At 43.1% G+C, this 18,408-nt stretch overlaps 1 protein-coding gene and 1 long non-coding RNA gene across 2 annotated transcripts in view; one reads left to right on the top strand and one right to left on the bottom strand.

Moving 5' to 3' along the window:
• LOC140484631 (uncharacterized) overlaps window positions 1–13,611 on the bottom strand; it is a 56,463-nt gene extending 42,852 nt beyond the window's left edge. Inside the window, exons 1-2 of the long non-coding RNA XR_011962302.1 lie at window positions 13,227–13,611; window positions 12,678–12,714 (exon numbers count right to left, since the gene is read on the bottom strand). This is a non-coding gene — a long non-coding RNA (uncharacterized lncRNA). The remainder of the gene's footprint in view (window positions 1–12,677; window positions 12,715–13,226) is intronic.
• Window positions 10,121–12,424, top strand: LOC140484513 (bone morphogenetic protein 10-like). The gene is made up of 2 exons (XM_072582893.1): window positions 10,121–10,676; window positions 11,199–12,424. The coding sequence occupies exons 1-2, from the start codon at window positions 10,334–10,336 to the stop codon at window positions 12,125–12,127; spliced, it is 1,272 nt and encodes a 423-aa protein (XP_072438994.1). The 5' UTR covers window positions 10,121–10,333; the 3' UTR covers window positions 12,128–12,424.
• Window positions 13,612–18,408: the final 4,797 nt, after the last annotated feature.

The following is an 18,408-nucleotide window of genomic DNA, read 5'->3' as shown; positions in this document are numbered from 1 at the left end:
GAGACAAGTGAGTGTACTCTGGCAAAGAGGAGGCCATAAAGCTATTTGATGTATTTTAAACAAATAGACCAAGGAACATTGACAGACCTAACTAAGAAAGAAGGAAATAACGCATCAATATTTAAATGCAATGAAAGACCCAGGGAATGGGGTCTGAATCAATAATGTACAGCCTAGAGTACTATCACTAAGCCAAAGCTGCTGCTTTCAGTGCAGGGCTGTGAGACACAGAGGACACAGATTCAAAATATTAAAGGTGAATGTTAGGATGACAATAAGGAAATATCATTCAAGCGAAGAGTAATCACTGGTTGAAATGAACCCCCCAAGAGAACAGGGAAGGAAAAACCTGGGATACATTTAATAAACAAGCACCTGCAAAATAAGGAATATGGGATCAATGAGTTTCCTGATATGTCATAACTTTGTGAACTTGTGATCACCACAGAATCATGCAGATGAATGCCAGTTTTCTCAAAACTTATCATAATGCCCTTGTTTTAAGGCTATTCTCTGTGATTATTTCAACGGAAGCTTTCAGCTTTCAAATAAACCCATTAGATTATAACCAGGGGTCGTGTGACTTGTCCACCCCAGTCCAAAACTGGCACTTCCACACAATAGAATTAAAATATGGAAAATCGCCAGGGCCAATGATATCCCTGCTACATGAACGCAGATTGCAGTTATAGTAAGGCATGTGCTACGACCAGGATTGTCAGAAGGTATCTTTACTCCTGGGAAAAGTCTTTCACTAATTTCATGCTGCATGAAGCTTCAGCAATTTGCTTGTATCTCAAAGAATTTGAATTAAGAAAAATTAATGGCAGAAAGCAAAATGCCAGTGAGAAATTAACAGCAGTTCCTGTAATAATACAATATTGTTGTATCAGGCACTAAATGTAGACATGCGAACGTAACATCTGAACAATTTCTTAGAAAGGCAACCCAGATCTGAGAAGTATCCAAACCTAAATTATTCATTCCTACACGCACTTTCAGTACTTCAGGTGTCACCCACTGCCATATCATGCTTTAATGTCAATGACAAATAAGTATTCAGCATAAAGTTCTCATTAGGGTATTTATTTATTCTATAGTGTGGTGTGCAAATGCAGCTGCCAGTCAGTGCTCCTACTTGAGATGGGTGTGCTCACTGCCCTGAATTGATTTGCTTGCTGAAGGTGTAAGTGCATTCAGAGACTCTGGGATTTCATAGACAGCTCCTTGATGTTTTAATGCCCTTAAAATCTCCCTTAGCTGTACATTTGATGGTGATACTAGTGAACCATTCATAGCAATGTAGGATGGTTGATCAATATTTACTGTGGAAAAGGATATGGAAGATATAGACTGTAGGGAAATAGATGGTGACATCTTGCAAAGTGTCCAGATTACAGAGGAGGAAGTGCTGGATGTCTTGAAATGGATAAAGGTGGATAAATCCCCAGGGCCTGATCAGGTGTACCTGAGAATTCTGTGGGAAGCTAGAGAAGTGATTGCTGGGTCTCTTCCTGAAATATTTGTATCATCGATAGTCACAGGTGAGGTCACTGGAGCTTGGCAAACGTGGTGCCACTGTTTAAGAAGGGTGGTAAAAACAAGCCAGGGAACTATAGACCAGTGAACCTAACCTCGGTGGTGGGCAAGTTGTTGGAGGGAATCCTGAGGGACAGGATGTACATGTATTTGGAAAGGCAAGGACTGATTAGGGACAGACAACATGGCTTTGTGCCTGGGAAATCATGTCTCACAAACTTGATTGAGAAATGAAGAAGTAACAAAGAGGATTGATGAGGGCAGAGCAGGAGATGTGATCTATATGGACTTCAGTAAGGCGTTCCACAAGGTTCCCAATGGGAGACTGATTAGCAAGGTTAGATCTCATGGAATACAGGGAGAACTAGCCATTTGACTCAAAGGTAGAAGACAGAGGGTGGTGGTGGATGATTCTTTTTCAGACTGGAGACCTGTGAACAGTGGAGTGCCACAAGGATCGGTGCTGGGTCCTCTACTTTTTGTCATTTACATAAATGATTTGGATGCGAGCATAAGAGGTACAGTTAGTAAGTTGCAGATGACACCAAAATTGGAGGTGTAGTGGACAGCGAAAAGGGTTACCTCAGATTACAACAGGATCTTGACCACATGGGCCAATGGGCTGGGAAGTGGCAGATGGAGTTTAATTCAGATAAATGCAAGGTGCTGCATTTTGGGAAAGCAAATCTTATCAGGACGTATACACTTAATGGTAATGTCCGAGGGAGTGTTGCTGAACAAAGAGACCTTGGAGTGCAGGTTCATAGCTCCTTGAAAGTGGAGTCGCAGATAGATAGGATAGTGAAGAAGGCATTTGGTATGCTTTCTTTTACTGGTCAGAGCATTGAGTACAGGAGTTGGGAGGTCATGTTGCGGCTGTACAGGACATTGGTTAGGCCACTGCTGGAATATTGTGTGCAATTCTGGTCTCCTTCCTATTGGAAAGATGTTGTGAAACTTGAAAGGGTTCAGAAGATATTTACAAGGATGTTGCCAGGGTTGGAGGATTTGAGCTACAGGGACAAGCTGGGGCTGTTTTCCCTGAAGCGTCGGAGGCTGAGGGGTGAACTTATAGAGGTTTACAAAATTATGAAGGGCATGGATAGGATAAAAAGGCAAAGTCTTTTCCCTGGGGTCAGGGAGTCCAGAACTAGAGGGCATAAGTTTAGGGTGAGATGGGAAAGATAAAAAAAGAGACCTAAGGGGCAACTTTTTCACACAGAGGGTAGTACGGGTATGGAATGAGCTGCCAGAGGAAGTGGTGGAGGCTGGTACAATTGCAACATTTAAGAGGCATTTGGATGGGTATATGAATAGGAAGGGTTTGGAGGGAAATGTGCCAGGTACTGGCAGGTGGGACTAGATTGGGTTGGGATATCTGGTCGGCATGGACGGGTTGGACCGAAGGGATTGTTTCCATGTTGTACATCTATATGACTTTATGACTCTAATAAGTTTGGGGGGTCCAGAATGAGAGGGCATAGGTTTAGGGTGAGGGGAAAGACTTAAAAGGGACGTAAGGGGAACCATTTTTATGCAGAGGATGGTGCATGTATGAAATGAGCTGTCAGAGGAAGTGATGAAGGCTGGTACAATTACAACATGTAAAAGGCATCTGGATAGGCATACGAATAGGAAGGGTTTAGAGGGATATGGGCCAAGTGCTGGCAAATGGGACTAGATTAGTTTAGGATATCTGGGCAGCATGGACAGGTTGGACTGAAGGGTCAGTTTCCGTGCTGTATATCACTTTGACTCTATGACTCTAAGTCAATGGAATTCATGATGAATGGTAGACCCCAGGAAGCACTAAGGGTCAAAGAAACTTGGTGTGCAAGTCTACTAGTCTTTTAAGGTAGTGGGATGGGTAAATAAAGTGGTTAAGGTGGCATTCCTGCTTTTATTAGCTGAGACAGAGTTCCAGAGCATGGAGGTTATGCTAGAATTGTACAAAAAAATTGGTTAAGTCACAGCAAGAGTATTGTGTGCAGTTCTGGAATCCACAATATGTGAGGGTGCAGAGGAGATTTACCAGAATGCTACGTGAGCTGGAGAGCTTTACTTATGAAGAGAGATTGGATAAACTGAACTTGTGTTCCTTGAAGAATGGGAAACCGAGGTGGTCATGACTGAGATGTATAAAACTGGTGACAGATTCAATGACGAGGGGGCATAAGTTAAGGTAAGGGCCAAAGGGGTTTCAAAGGGACGTGAGGCTTGTCTTCACTCAGAGAGTGGAGGGGATCTGGAACTCACCACTGTAAGTATGGTAGAAGCAGAAACCCTCATAACATTGAAGATGTATTTAGATGCTGCACTTGTAATGCCAAGGCATATAGTGGTGGAAAACAGGATTAGAACAGTTAGGTGGTTCATTTTCAACCAGCACAGAGCCAACTTGCCAAGGGGTCTTTTTCTGTGCTGTAGGTCTCTGTGACTCTATGACTGCAACTGAGGCTCTGGAAGCTCAAGGTTAAATACGGGCTTCAATGAGGGAGTGGTGTGGAATAAGGTTTGAGCTTCAGGCCCACGAAAATGTGCACCTCTTCTGTCTTTCAGTCCTTTAAACAGAGTTGACCACCCTTGACAAAAGTTGTTGCTGTTTCCAGTCAGTAATTTTCAAATCTATAGTGCAAGTAAAGTCCACCAACTATCTTCTTAAAATTTCAAATGCTTTGCTGACTTTTAATCACAGCTTACAATTATTCATCTCTTGTTGTACAGTGGTAGTGAGAGTGTTATGGAATCTACAGAACACAAAAAGGCCTTGCAGCCCATCATGTCCATGCCAGTCAAGAACAACCGCCTAATTATTCTCATCCTATTTTGAGGTCTTGATTGAAGTCCCACCGCCATGAATATATGTCATAATGTGCCTGACTAAGATGGTTATAATAACTATAGAATAGTTTATATTGACCTACAATTGATCTACATGTGACTGCAGACACTCAGCAATGTGGTTGACCTTAAAGAGCCCGCTGAGCAATCAGGGATGAGCAATAAATGCTGGCCTAGCCATTGGCACCCTCAGTTCATAAATGCTTGATGGTGCCATGGCCTGCAGGCGATGGCACCATCGCCTTGTCCCACATGCGAAACCTTTTTACTTGGCTTTTGTTGAAAATTGGTAGAGTCCCTACCTCTGCGCCAAGAGTCCCAAGTTCCTGTCCCATCTGCTCCAGAGGTGGGTCATAACAAATCTAAACATATTAGTTCAGAAAGCAAATACAGCTGTTCTGCAGGCTTGATACAATCTCTCCTTATGGGATGCCCACAATTTAGAAGTTTAAGTGTCACAAATTTGTTCAAAGTAAGAATATCCTGGCTATACCACAGCTATTAAATCCTCCAAGGTATATTTTTGAATCTCCTTTAAGATTCTTAAGATTAACCCATCAACAGAGTTCATGTGCATAGTCAGAAATTTGCTTTATTTACAACTGAATGGGCATTGTTGAACCTTTCAATGTTGACAGGTCAGTCTGCAGTTGTCAACATAACTTTATTGTTCACATGGGCAACATGATCAATATCTTTGAAAATTTAAGACGATTGATCTGCTCAATACTGATTGCTTAGTTCCCTGAACCTTTTCTCTGGTCTCTGTTTATCTCCCACCTCAGTCATGTAAAATCACCTGTTTATGAACCTGAGTAAGTAACGATAGCATTATCAGATGCATCAAGGGTTTAAACATTTCACCGTAGGAGTCACAAAAGAATAGAACAGGAGGAGCACATTTCAGTCATTCTAATGTTGAGTCTGTCAACATATGGAGAAATGAATGTTTGGGTAACAGTATTTGGTCTCAAACAAAGCAGTTCCAGAGAAATGAAAAACTTTCACTATTAGTTGTCTTGGATTCTTTGAAGGAGAAAGGATTCAGAAGAAAGGATCTTTGCTCTGCACATTATGCCCTATTCTACTTGTTCCTGGCAGTATCATACTGACAGATTTTGACTTGCTCAAGGCACAGCTTAGACTCTAAGCATCTCAGTGCTGCATCTGTGGTGTAAAAGTATGCTCACTGCTGATCTAGGTTTAAATATGGCTTAGAGAGATGTTGAGATCATATTACATTCACCCAACATTGTCTCTATCCTTTGCCCATCACCAATTCAGTGATTTCAGTAAGTTTTCTCGTCTTCCCTTTACATATTAGTGGAAGTAAGCTCTTTGCCAGTACATTAAACTATTCTGGTGGCATCAATATAGAAAATGTGTGGATTTAAAATTAATATCACACTAGGTTTTGAATATGAATCTATTTCATAATTCTGTAATGTACAATTGATTCAAGAATCTACTTTCTACTTCTTTTCTCAGTTCTGCTGATAAACTCCTCCTTTGGGTTTACTGAAGTCATAGGGTCACTTTACATTAATTAGCGAGACCATGAAAAAGGCATTTCCAGCTTCCAGTTAAAAATTTTAAATACTTGCATTTATATAGTGCCCTTCGTAACATTGACACTTTGCATAATGCTCTACAGCCAATTGAGTACTTCTGAAGTGTAAATGCTGTTGTTACTTAGGAAACATGGTAGCTAATGAACGTACATCAAGCCTCCATAAACAACAATGTGATAGTAATCTGTTTTAGCAATATTGATTAAGGGATAAATATTGGTCAGGTAAAGGTAAAGCCACCATAGCTGTCTTACAGAGAGATGACCAGTGATGAGTTTAACCTGAGGGTCATCACACCTCAGATGAGGGGCAAGGTTGAGAAGGTAGGAACTTCATGGTAACCTCAACCAGCGCATGATGTTGCCATCACTGAGCCAACTGAGCGCACCAGCCTCGTTAATTACTAAAAGAGTAGCTAGATTTGGAAATAATTTAATTCAAGTTTTTGCAGGAAGTTCAGTTTGCATATTCCAGGCAAGTACAGGCATGTTACATTGTTCAAGATGTTTGAAAGCTGAGCCAAACAGCAAGGTGCATGGGTGACATGGTGGCTCAGTGGTTCACACTGCTATCTCACAGTGCCAGATCCCTGGGTTTGATTCCAGCCTCGGCTGACTGTCTGTTTGGAGCTTGCACATTTGCCCTGTGTGGGTTTCCTCCCACAGTCCAAAGATGTGCAGGTTAGGTGAATTGTCCACACTAAATTATCCATAGTTTTCAGGAATGTGTGTATTAGTCAAGGTTAAGTGTAAAGTAATAGGGTAGGGGAATGGGTCTGGGTGGGTTACTCTTTGGAGTGTTGGTGGGGACTTGTTGGGCCAAATTGACTGTTTCCACACAGTAGGAGTTCTATGAGATGTGGAATTAGCCCCAGAGTGATTCAACATTTGATATCTTGCATTGTTTTCATCTCATGTTTCCATTGGTTATCCTCACCATTATTTTGACAGCATGTTAATTGTCATCAGCCTATAGTAATGAGCTTACATTCAAAGAAATCAGCAGAAATCATTGAGAAAGAAATTCCAAATCGCAAAATGCTTGAATTTGTTATAATTCCAGCTGATGTTACTATTGGGGAAGTCAAATCCCAGTTTGGAATCAGCCCTAGCAGATTTTGTCATAAAATTTTAACAAGGTAGTCTCCACTGAAGTAAAAATACACGATCATGCAGATTTGTTTTTCAATAAATAAAACAGAAAATTATCGTGCAGAAGAACTGAAAATAAAAGAGAATACCCCAAACTATCCACATATTAACACACATTTAGAAATTTTGAAATGCACCGTAAAAATACAATCACATCAATCCCAAAATCATCCTTTTACAGGACTCACACCAAAGCAAATTCCCTCCTCTATCATCTCTTCAGGGCTTAATTTAACAGTGGCTTCAGCTCCCAGTCTTGAGAGTCTTCCTGCAACTAAGCTTCCACTCTTCTAGCTTCAAATAATCCCTTCAGAGTTTTAACCAAACACTGCTGATCTGGAACTTTCATTAAACACCTTGCACTAAAGTAATCTATTTTTAAAAGTTCAAAACTATATTTTTCCTTTCTCAGGAGCAACTACTTTAAACATCCAGCTTCAACCGTGACTCCTTCAAAACTGTCCAAACTGAAATGAAACAAAACTTTTTTTTTTCAAGTTATGGGCTTTTCCCCAACCAAAAAAAAACCTCAATCCTTGACCAGCCAAACCGGAGCATAACGCACAACTGTTTACCTTGTTGGTAAAATGTTCCCAATGTAACCCATTACTCTTCAGGAAGTCTTTCTCTCATTTTGTTTTTTTATAATAAATCACCATGGCTGTAGAAACATTTACAAGTTAATCTGAAAACTTTTCAGACACATAGAAAACCCATATGACAGAAGTTCAATTTTGAAAATCTAAACTAAACATTACAATATATATGTCTCACACTTTACATTACAAGAACGTTGATTAATCCTGTTTTTGAATGATACACACTGGCTTATGGGTTCAAACTTGATTATCTGCAGGTCGACAGCATGGCCTTGAGACTAACCATGGAACCATATTTTAAGGATACTTGAAATTTCTCCCTTGGTTTGGATCAAACACAAAATTTGACATCTTCAATGGGATTTCACAGATCAAACTTAATACCAATGAGGCAGAAATCAGTTAAGAGGTCCATTTATTTTATGTGGTAAGTCCGAAAAATTGGAATGATCTATTCGAACCTTTCAAAAATAGACTGGTGATTCAGGAGCAAGAAAGTCAGAATAAGAATAAAGTGATGACAACTATCAATATGGGCTATTTTAAACAAAGTGAACAACATATTAAATCATCTTACTGAGTTGTCATTTTTTGATTAGTATGTTAGAGTATGTAAGCAGACATTCCAATGATTACATGCATAAAGCATGCATCTTTTCAAAGGTTACCACATCAAATATGGTCACATTCACAAGATTTGAAGGACCATGCACTTGATACATTCCAAATGTATTTAAGAAACCGTCTTATCTACTAGGGGTTATAGCGAATATTTTGCCCGTTTTATGTTGGTAAAAGGGTTTTCAAGATGATTAAAGCATAAGGCATGTCTGTCCCCAAGCTCCAGTTTATATCCGAACAGAACATTCATTGTAACAATATAAATGCATCAGTTGTCATTGCTTGGAATTAAATCTTAATTATAATGACTTTTAGTGTACTTTGTTAAATAATTGAAAGTGTCTTGTTGGAAACTATTTCAACTCATACAAAAAAAGTAAATATTTCATTCTATTATTGTTCAAAGCAGTTGTTATCTGTAAAATATTTGTCATAGCCTTATGTGCAATTACATCAGTGCTTCACAGCATTCTGCATTCTTGGCACATGGATTGAGTCTTCACATACTTTACTTATCTTCAGGAACACAAGTGTAACTCCTGGACAACACATACCATAACAATGGAACTGAAAAGATGAGCTCCATCGCCATAAAGCAGCCAAAACCAGAAAATTCAAATACATTGCCTTTAAACTAAACTTTAACACTGAAATGTTCTGTTGTGCTAAGGTTTTTTTTCTACACATCAGCTTGACAAATGGCAATAAAATATATAACCTAGAGCTGAGATATATCAGTAAATAGGTCCTGTTGGGACTGACTGGGATAGTGCAAATAAAAGCAGGCAGAAATGCTTTTGGCACCCTCTTATTCACCTGCCTCACATGCAGTTCTATTGAAGTCAGTGGAGCTGAATATTACAGTTGGTACATTACAGGCACCAGATTTTGATACCCCATCTCCCCGTGTTCATTTCAGTCCCTTGGGACAGTTCTTTCCCCTGCTATCAATGAAAGAATGCACTCAATGAAGTGAAATGATTTGTATCCACATTACATCAGCACACAGATGCATCTGAGCTGACTGACAGCAGAAAATAAAACCTCAAGTGTCCATTTGACTGTTCCTGCTGCATCTTAAAGCTTCTCGTTCCTATACATTTTCACCACCTCAGAATTCTTCAGACACAGAATGTGCCCATATCAATTCCTCCATCATTTATCTCAATTGATCAGCAAGTCTGTACACCATGAATGACTAACTAGTCCGAACTTTAAGTCACTGTGGAAAACAGAACTTTCCACTGCCCATTAACAAATTCAGTGATAAACTGCAAGCCGGTTGTCAGTATATTCAAACCAATGCTGGGAAAACATTTTGACACAAAGCAGACTGAATTTTGCTCGGGCCCTCAAAAGCTGTATTGGTTAACTGATAATTTGAAAATAAGGCTAAGAGGGTAATTAAATCCTGATTAACCTGGTTCCCCCTCACATCCCCCGCCCCCCACACCCCCCCCCCCCCAAACCATCGACCAATTCAGCAACATGCAACCATCAGAAGCCACTGAAAACTTGACACTTGTTTGCTCAAGAGCTGTTTTTCAAAACACTGCGGATGCAGAAGTAATTTGGGCCAGAGAAGGCCGTGATCTGTTGAAGGAAACGTCTTGTGAAGTTTGTTGAGAATTGGCAGCGATGTGGTGGAAATAATTAGGCATTGACCCTGGAGTGCAGAACATGGCTGCTTGCGGTATACAGTGCTCTTGCCATTAGCCCGATGTGTTCGTCAACTGTTTACAGAATCTTCATTAACTAAGAGGGTTGCAAGATAAGGGGAATTCAAGCGGGGCATCAATGGATATGATAAGACTGTGCATCTCTGCAAGACTGTGCAATGATATTGGTTGAAGCTGCGTGCAGTAGCTCAGAACAGTAGGCGCAAGCCAAGGGAAGACCAATTTATTACAGAACCCGCGTTTGTTTTCATTGTTCCTTGGGAGGTCGATTAATCCATTGGGGGAGAAAATAACCTTCTGGATCTCAGGGGGAGCCCTCAAGGTCAGAAGCGATGCCCTGTTCTACCTGGTTCGCCGTTCTGTCCTCCCTGAGTTTCTTCGTGCAAGTTGCAACGTGCAAACCGCTGACCGGTTGGAACCTGTCCACAGAGGGAGAGGGGTCGCAGAATTCCCACCGTGAAGGCGTCCTGGATGAGGACGTGGGGTTTGACTTCAACGCCTTCCTGCAGAGCGTGAAGGACGAGCTCTTGCGGACCCTGAACCTGTCGGACATCCCAACGCAGGAGCCGCTCAAAGTAGAGCCACCGCAGTTTATGGTCGACCTGTACAACAAGTTTGCCACCGACAGGTCATCGATGCCCTCCTCCAACATCGTCAGAAGCTTCAGGGACGAAGGTAAATGGGTCTCCCCTTTGGCGGAGAAAGACAGAGCAGGGGTTGGGGGGGGAAGGAAAGTGTATCGATTCTGGCCTCACATAAGATGCACTGGTCTCTGTAATACAATCTGCAGCCAAGGACTAGCCATGCAGAAACCGCATGAAGTGAGTGAGGGGAGTTCATAAATTTGGAAGGAGAGCTCTACTTTGTACTTCGAGCTCACCACAGTCAAAATCCATCCCCATAAAGTACAAAGTGACACTCCAATGGAAGAGCTATTTCTCCCCACAGAGGCCGACAGTTTCTCTCGCAATTTCAGTGTGTGTTTCAGATTCCCAGCAATTCTTCTTGGGAGTTTCTTTTCCAGTGGAAGAGGTTAGGAGCGCCGAGATGATGTGGTCTGAAAAGTATTGCTGACTGGTTTGATTTTATATTGTTACAATGAGGGTGTAAGTCCTGCATTTTGCACAGTTTAGTCTCCCCCCCCCCCCCCCCCCTCTGTCCAGTCCCTCATGGAGTTGCTGTTTTATTGCTTGGCAGGTACCCCATCCACTCTCCCGGCTGGAGAGAGTGAGGTGAGAAGGCACGTCTTGGTGTTTAACATCACCATCCCGCGGCATGAGGAGATCACCATGGCCGAGCTGAGGCTCCACACCTTTGTGGAGAGAGACAGGAGGCAGTACGGAGGGGAGGACAGGACGGTGACGGTCTACGAAGTGTTGCAGCAACCCCAGGACTCTCCCCCACTCGCTCTACTCCTCACCAAGCGGCTGGGGGCCAAGGACAGCGGCTGCGAGACGTTCGAGGTGACCGGTGCCGTCAAGCGCTGGATCCGCTCAGGGGTCCCCAGCCACCGGCTGGAGGTTCAGATTGACGGCGGTGCTGGGCAAGGAGAGACGCCGGAGGCAGGGGGTCCTCAGGCCCCGGGCAGTGCCAGCAGCCCCGGGGATATGCCGCTGCTGGTGGTCTTCTCGGATGACCGGAGCCACGGCCGGAGGGAAGCGGGAGATGAGCTGAAGGAGCTGATTGGGAAGGAGAGGGAAGCGCTGGCGGTGGGTTCGGGCTCTGGAGACCAGACGGGGGATTTGCTCCGAGCCCAGGCCGCCTTCCCTTCGGATACATCATCCCGGACCCGCAGGAACGCGAAAGCGGATTACTGCAAGCGTTCCCCATTGCATGTGGACTTCAGTGAAATTGGATGGGACTCTTGGATCATTGCACCTAAAAGCTATGAAGCGTATGAATGTCGAGGGTTCTGCCATTTCCCCCTAACCGACCATGTCACCCCCACCAAACATGCCATCATCCAGACCCTGGTCAACCGCTCCAACCCCAAGAAAGCGGTCCGAGCTTGCTGCGTGCCTACTAAACTAGACCCCATCTCGGTTCTGTATAAGGATGACGCTGGGGTGATCACTTATAAATACAAATATGAGGGAATGGTTGTAGCTGAGTGTGGCTGCAGATAGTGAGAGGGAGGATGGGTCCCACACACACACACACACACACACCCTTTGTAAATCTGTACATTTGCGATGCAAATTTATATATAATTGTTTTTATTTAAATGTGTACAGCCGACTAGTAAGGAGCGTTACACCTTCCAAAGATTATATCTTAAAGCCTCTCTGTAAATACATTCTACAGTATCCTCAATGTGAGTGCAATAAAGAGGGCAGGGGATTCAACGTGCAATTCGAATGCACAGTATGGACACAATGGGCCGCACGGCCTCACACAATTCTGTGACGCGCTTCCTGCGTACAGTTGGGTTCTGTTTTAACATCACGGTGGAGAAATAAAAAGAAACAATTGCTGTGTGAGTAATCAATTGTCTAAGCGTGGTGTGAGCCCTAGGGGGGGGGCGGAAAGTAAAGAGTGATGGTGGGTTTATTTATAATCATTGGCAAATCAGGTGTCGAGTGATGAGCAGGGACTAGTTCCCAAACGCAAGTCTTATCCGACAACATACCACGCTGTTTTCCTCCCTCTCGCTTCTTCACAGATAACAGCACATACCTTCTAGCAGCTGCAGCGACCCGCCAGCAATCACTTCCTGCAAAACAGTAAATACTTTATCAGAAAAGAAAGGACATTGCATTAGATAATCTGGCTTCTTCCAGAACACTCTCGCCATTAGCGAGGACAGAGCGAGAGGTCAGGACACGACAGATCAACCAAATGCTGTCCAAACTCAGCCTGTTTCTGGGAATCATACCTCGCCTCACCACCTCGTGTTGCAAACTTCAATAATTTTTGTTTAAATTTGGGAAGGGAGGGGGGGAGGAAGCAAAACCGAATTGCTTCTGAAGGGTGCCCTCGCGAAAGAGGTTGTGCAAGGTAATGTAGAAACGATGAGCTGCGGATTGATGGGGGGAAACTGGGCAATTTTTAAGTCAACCCCCTCCCCCCCCCCCACCCCACTCTGTCAAATGTTTCGTCCGTTTGACGAAGGTGGCCGAGTATCGAAATCTGTTGCAATTTGGCGCGAATCTGGAATCGTTCTCCTGAGGGGTTGAAAGACAAATCTTTCCACTTATAAATACACATCGAACCGGAGGCACTAACCGTTCAAATAACAAAATCTGTACAGAATTCGCTGGAAGTCGTGAACACGCCCCTTAAGTATCTTCTACTCAATGTGTTTCTCCTCGACTGAATTCAGGTGGATTTAACCTGAAGTCCTGCCCAGGGGAACGCTGAAGACCAACCACCTTTTTATCTGGATTCGTCTCTCCACAGATGTTGACAGAGTTGCCCGAATTTCTCCAGCTATTTCGGTTCTGCGCTGTCGTGACCTGTCAGGGGTATGGGGGAGAGTCAACAGCGGTCTGTGGAAAATGTTCATTCTCCTTTCGCTGCTTCCTGGTGTCGGTCTGAGATGTAATCTTTATTCAGTGTGCGGGAGAATAACCTTCCTCGCCCACTGACAGCCATTTAACTACTTTTTGAGTGGGACAGTAGCGGGAACAGCAGCAATATTGCGCTCAGCCGGGTCCCCCAGAGCAATGGCTAGATTTTCCTCTCTCATATTCCGCCGCCAATTCTGCTAAGCGTCATCTATATGTTCGATATTAACGCTTGAGGGATAAATCTCACCCTGGGCACTGGAAAGGACTGTCCGGCTCTTCTCCAAATCTATCTGCCTAATTTCCTCCTCCAAGATTGATTCTTAGAGGTCCAGTGGATTGGTTCACACTTGTGGGCATCCTCATAGAGTCCCTACAGTGTGGAAACAGACCATTCAGCCCATCAATGACCCTCTGAAGAGCATCCCACCTAGTCCAACCTCCTAAACTATCCCTGTAACCCTGCATTTCCCATGGTTAATCCACCTAGCCTACACATCCCTGGACACTATGCACAATTTAGAATGGCCAATCTAACTAACCTGCACATTGTTGTTCTGTGGCAGGAAACCAGAGCATCCAGAGGAAACCCACACTGTTGCCCAAGGATAGAACCTGGGTCCTTAGCATCACTGTGCCATCATGGACAGGAGGTCTTGGTGTGTCACTTGAACCTAGAATTTCTGACCAAACATGACTCCTGTGCCTCCTCGTCCTCAAGTGGTAGGCCTGGACTCCTTCACGTCCAGCTGGTGGTATTCGATTCCATCTGAAAGAAAGCACCTCTGGCTGTGCAGCACCCTGTCAGTATTGCATTGAAGTTTATGCTCAATTTTGCAGTGGATATGGAATTCCGTCTCTCTATCTCCCTCTCTGTCTTTCCCACCCACCTCCCTCCCCAACACATACACACACACAAACACATTCTCAATCACAGGGGCAACAAGGCTGCCACTGAGTCTCTGAGACTGATCATTTATAAATATTTCTCACTTTGGTTCAGTTGTTTGTTCAGACCTGCCCTGCTAATATTGCAATGCAAAATAAAGCAGCTTTCAGATGGTAATGTGGAATATATATAGTATATTTCTTGATATTGGTCACTGTCAAATCAGAGGTTATCTGCTGCAGAGTGTCAGGGAGTGGAAATGGAGGAACACATGCAAAGACCCCTTCAGAAAAAGATCTCCACTGGGATTTTTCGATTAGTTTCTGGAAGATACGTAGATTTTTTTTTCTCGCTGACTATAAGTAAATAAGTAGAACAATCAATTTAATTGCCCAGCCGCTGATGGATTTGAAGCCATATTGCCAGTGCATTATTCTAGATTGCTAGTCCACTAACATGAACACTATGTCACTGCCTCCTCATTGTAGATTCAGAACATATCAGTTAAACTTAGCAGAATTGGTGATTAATATTTTCCAATCAACCTGTTCACTGATATTATTACACACGTCTGGAGCAGGTGGAACTTGAACCCAGGCTTCTTGGCCCAGAGAATAGGATACTGCCGCTGTGTCATAAGACTCCCCTTGGGTCTGGGTGGGATGCTCAGCGGAGAGTTGGTGTGGACTCGTTGGGCCAATTGGCCTGTTTCCACACAGTAGGGATTCTATGCTTCTATGATGATATAATTGGAGATTTGGTACATAAAGTAAGCAGGGCCAGCTACAACTTATCATGATTAATCAGCCATTCTGGCTCATTGACGAGACCAGGGCTATAGATTCTTTCTATTCAACTCATTTAACAAGCATACCAAAGGTGCGACCAGTGTGAGTGATACCAGGAAGACCAACGTTGCTGAATTTGCCAAAATAGTGCTACAATTTGAAAACTCCTTTCAAGTTAGGACTGAATGTGTGTACTTTCTGGGTAAGGAATCTTTCATTTGTAGAAACCTAATTTCGCCTAATTCAGTATATAGCTGACATTAAACTCAAATCTATAGTTATATTGTATTCTAGGTGTTAGCCATAAACAGTATTTACCTGCTTGGCTTTCAGAGAAATAGTGGATTAATTAAGAACCAGCTGAAACTGGATTCTCATTAAGTGACTCAGACTTGGGAGCATAAGTAAGTAACCAATTGAGTGTGATAGAGTGCAGCATTTATATAGTCATAGAGATGTACAGCATGGAAACAGACCCTTTGGTCCAACCTGAACAATATTAAGTGGAGGAAGGACAGAGGTGTTTATTTTCTTTGGCCTGAATGAAGTAGCTGATTGGTAATAGGAATTGGGAGAATTTCTAAACTTGAAAGTAAAAGTCAGGTCTTTATTTTGTGCTTAGGTTTCTATTTTTTTGTTCGTGTTTTCTAAACAAAAATCTGGTTAAGTATAAGATTGAAATTGGTGTAAAAATATTTCCATGAAGGGCAAAGAGTAGGGATGCTAAGAGTAATCCATAAATTAATTAAAATATAATAGAGATGGCAAATTGGTGAGCTGTTGCTACTGCAGCGTGTGGGAGCTGCTGGATTCCAATGTGATCCTGAGTGAACAGATTTATAGTAGGCGCTTGCAACTTGTGATCTGAGTTGAGAAGCTGGTACCCGAGCAGCGGACATTGCACCACATTAAGGAGAGGAAAAGTTACCTGGATACCTTGGTCACACTCTCAGAATAAGTAATATAAATTTGGTCTTAATCAGGTTCAGGAACAAGTGAGACAGCTATGGCCACCTTAGGGGAAGCTTTTAAGGAGCGTCAGCAGTTATCCAACACTTGCACAAATTTTGGAAGCAGTGTGCAACTATTCCCATAGGAATGTAGTATTGGTAGAGGAGTGTACAATTAGGGAGATAGATACCGACTTTTGCAGCCATGAGCACGAGTCCCAAAGGTTGTGTTACCTGTTTGGCGCCAGGGTTAAGGACCCTGGCGTTTCATGAGGAGTGCAAGGAGAAAGGATCCAGTTACCGTCATCCACATTGGCACCAATTACATTGAGAGGACCAGAAAGGAGGTTCTGCTGAAAGAATTTGAATAATTATGAGATAAATTAGAAAGCAAAACCTCCAAAGTAATAGTCTCTGGGTTATTACCCATACACAGGCAAACTGACACAGGGTAAATAAAGTAAAAGAGTTAAACAGGTGTCTCAAAGATTGGTATGAGTTGAATGGTTTCACTTCATGGATCACTGCCACTGGTTGGAGGGACTTGTTGTGTTGGAATGAACTTCACTTGAACTGTGCTGGGACCAGTCTCCTAGCAATTGAATAACAAAAACTTTAATTGAACCGGGGAAGACGGTCATTTCAGGAGAAGGGAAATGTAAGTGTACAAATCAAAAGGATTGAGCAGCATTCCAGGGCAGCTACTTAAGCAGTAATACCTAAAGAGTGCGACAGGAAAGGACAGAGTGCACAAACATGAAGAGAAAGCAGCAAATAGGGTTGGTTGGGGCAATGGTAAATAGGCAAAATAATGGCTCTTTACTTCAAATTTGATTTGATTTATTGTTGTCACATATACCTGAGTACAGTGAAAAGTTTTGTTTGTGAGCAGTACAGACAGGTCATAACATGCAAGGACACACAGATCATGCAGTGTTCAGACAGAGGGAGGCACACAAGGTCTGCACAGGGTGTACAAAAGTGAGATCAACATTAGGTTTGAAATTACAGAGGTCCATTCAGCAATCTAATAACGGCAGGAACGAAGCTGTTCTTGAACTTATTGGTACATGTGTTTAAACTTCTGTACGTTCTGCCTGACGGAAGGGATTGGAAGAGAATATAACCGGGGTCGGAGGGGTCATTGATGATGATGGCTGCCTTTCTACAGCAACAAGAAAGGTAGATCAAATCCATAGAAGGGAGGCTGGCTTTTGTGATGTGTAGGAGAAAGTGAGGACTGCCGATACTGGAGAGTCAGACTCGAATAGGGTGGTACTGGAAAATCACAGCTGGTCAGTCAGCATCCGAGGAGCAGAAGAGTCAACATTTTGGGCATAAGCCCTTCATCAGGACTGTAGAGGAGGGAGGTGGCTGAGAGATAAATGAGGGGTGGGGCTGGGGAGAAGATCGCTGGGAACACGTTAGGAGGGTAATTCAAGTCAATTCAATTCATAGTGATAAGTTGGAGCGGAGGGTGGAGCAGAGAGGTGGGAAGGAGGCTGAACAGGTCAAGAGGGCAGTGCCGAGTTGGAGGCTTGGATCTGGGATGAGGTGGGGGAGGGGAGATGAGGAAACTGGTGAAATGAATTTGTACCATGTTGGTGTAGGGTCCCAAAGAAGAAAATGAGGCTTTCTTCCTCCAGTTATCTGGTAGTTTAGATTTGGCAGTGGAGGATGCTCAGGACTTGCATGCCCCTGGTGGAGTGGGAGAGGGAGTTGAAGTGATTGGTTACAGAGCGGTGGGGTGTCCTGGAGATGTTCGCTGAAGTGCTCCAGTGGGTTAGCATCCTGTCCCCCCAATGTAGAGGAGACCACATCGAGAGCAACAGACACAGCAGATGAGATAGGTGTATGTGTACACAACTTTCTGCAATTTCTTATGATCCTGAACAGACCAGTTGCCATACCAGGCTGTTATGCACTCGGATGGAATGCTTTATCTGGTGCATCTATAAAAGTTGGTGAGAGTCCTTATGGACATGCCGAATTTCATAAGCCATCTGAGGAAGAAGAGGCACTGCTGTACCAGCAGTTCAAGATGACAGCTCACTACCATTACCGCACTGGCAATTAGAGATAGACAATAAATTCTGGCTTTGCCAGTGACATAGCATTTAAAGAAAATTTGTTTAACAATATACTTAACTACGCTGATCAGATAAGGATTTCTAATGTTTGGTCTTTGTTAATTTTTTTTAAGATACAGGGATATAATCCTACAGATGGAAAGGATACACACATTGCATCAATGCAATAAACCTATTTAAATTA

Source organism: Chiloscyllium punctatum, chromosome 13, assembly GCF_047496795.1.
Source record: "Chiloscyllium punctatum isolate Juve2018m chromosome 13, sChiPun1.3, whole genome shotgun sequence".
NCBI lineage: Eukaryota > Metazoa > Chordata > Chondrichthyes > Orectolobiformes > Hemiscylliidae > Chiloscyllium > Chiloscyllium punctatum.
The sequence above is the reverse complement of the archived record's forward strand: the minus strand, read 5'-3'. Positions and strand labels throughout refer to the sequence as shown.

Bases quoted from the DNA above. Each gene is read 5' to 3' on its own strand.
- LOC140484513 (XM_072582893.1), top strand. From the start codon at position 10,334: ATGCCCTGTTCTACCTGGTTCGCCGTTCTGTCCTCCCTGAGTTTCTTC. The intron at 10,677-11,198 runs GTAAATGGGTCT...ATTGCTTGGCAG, and splicing joins CAGAAGCTTCAGGGACGAAG to GTACCCCATCCACTCTCCCG.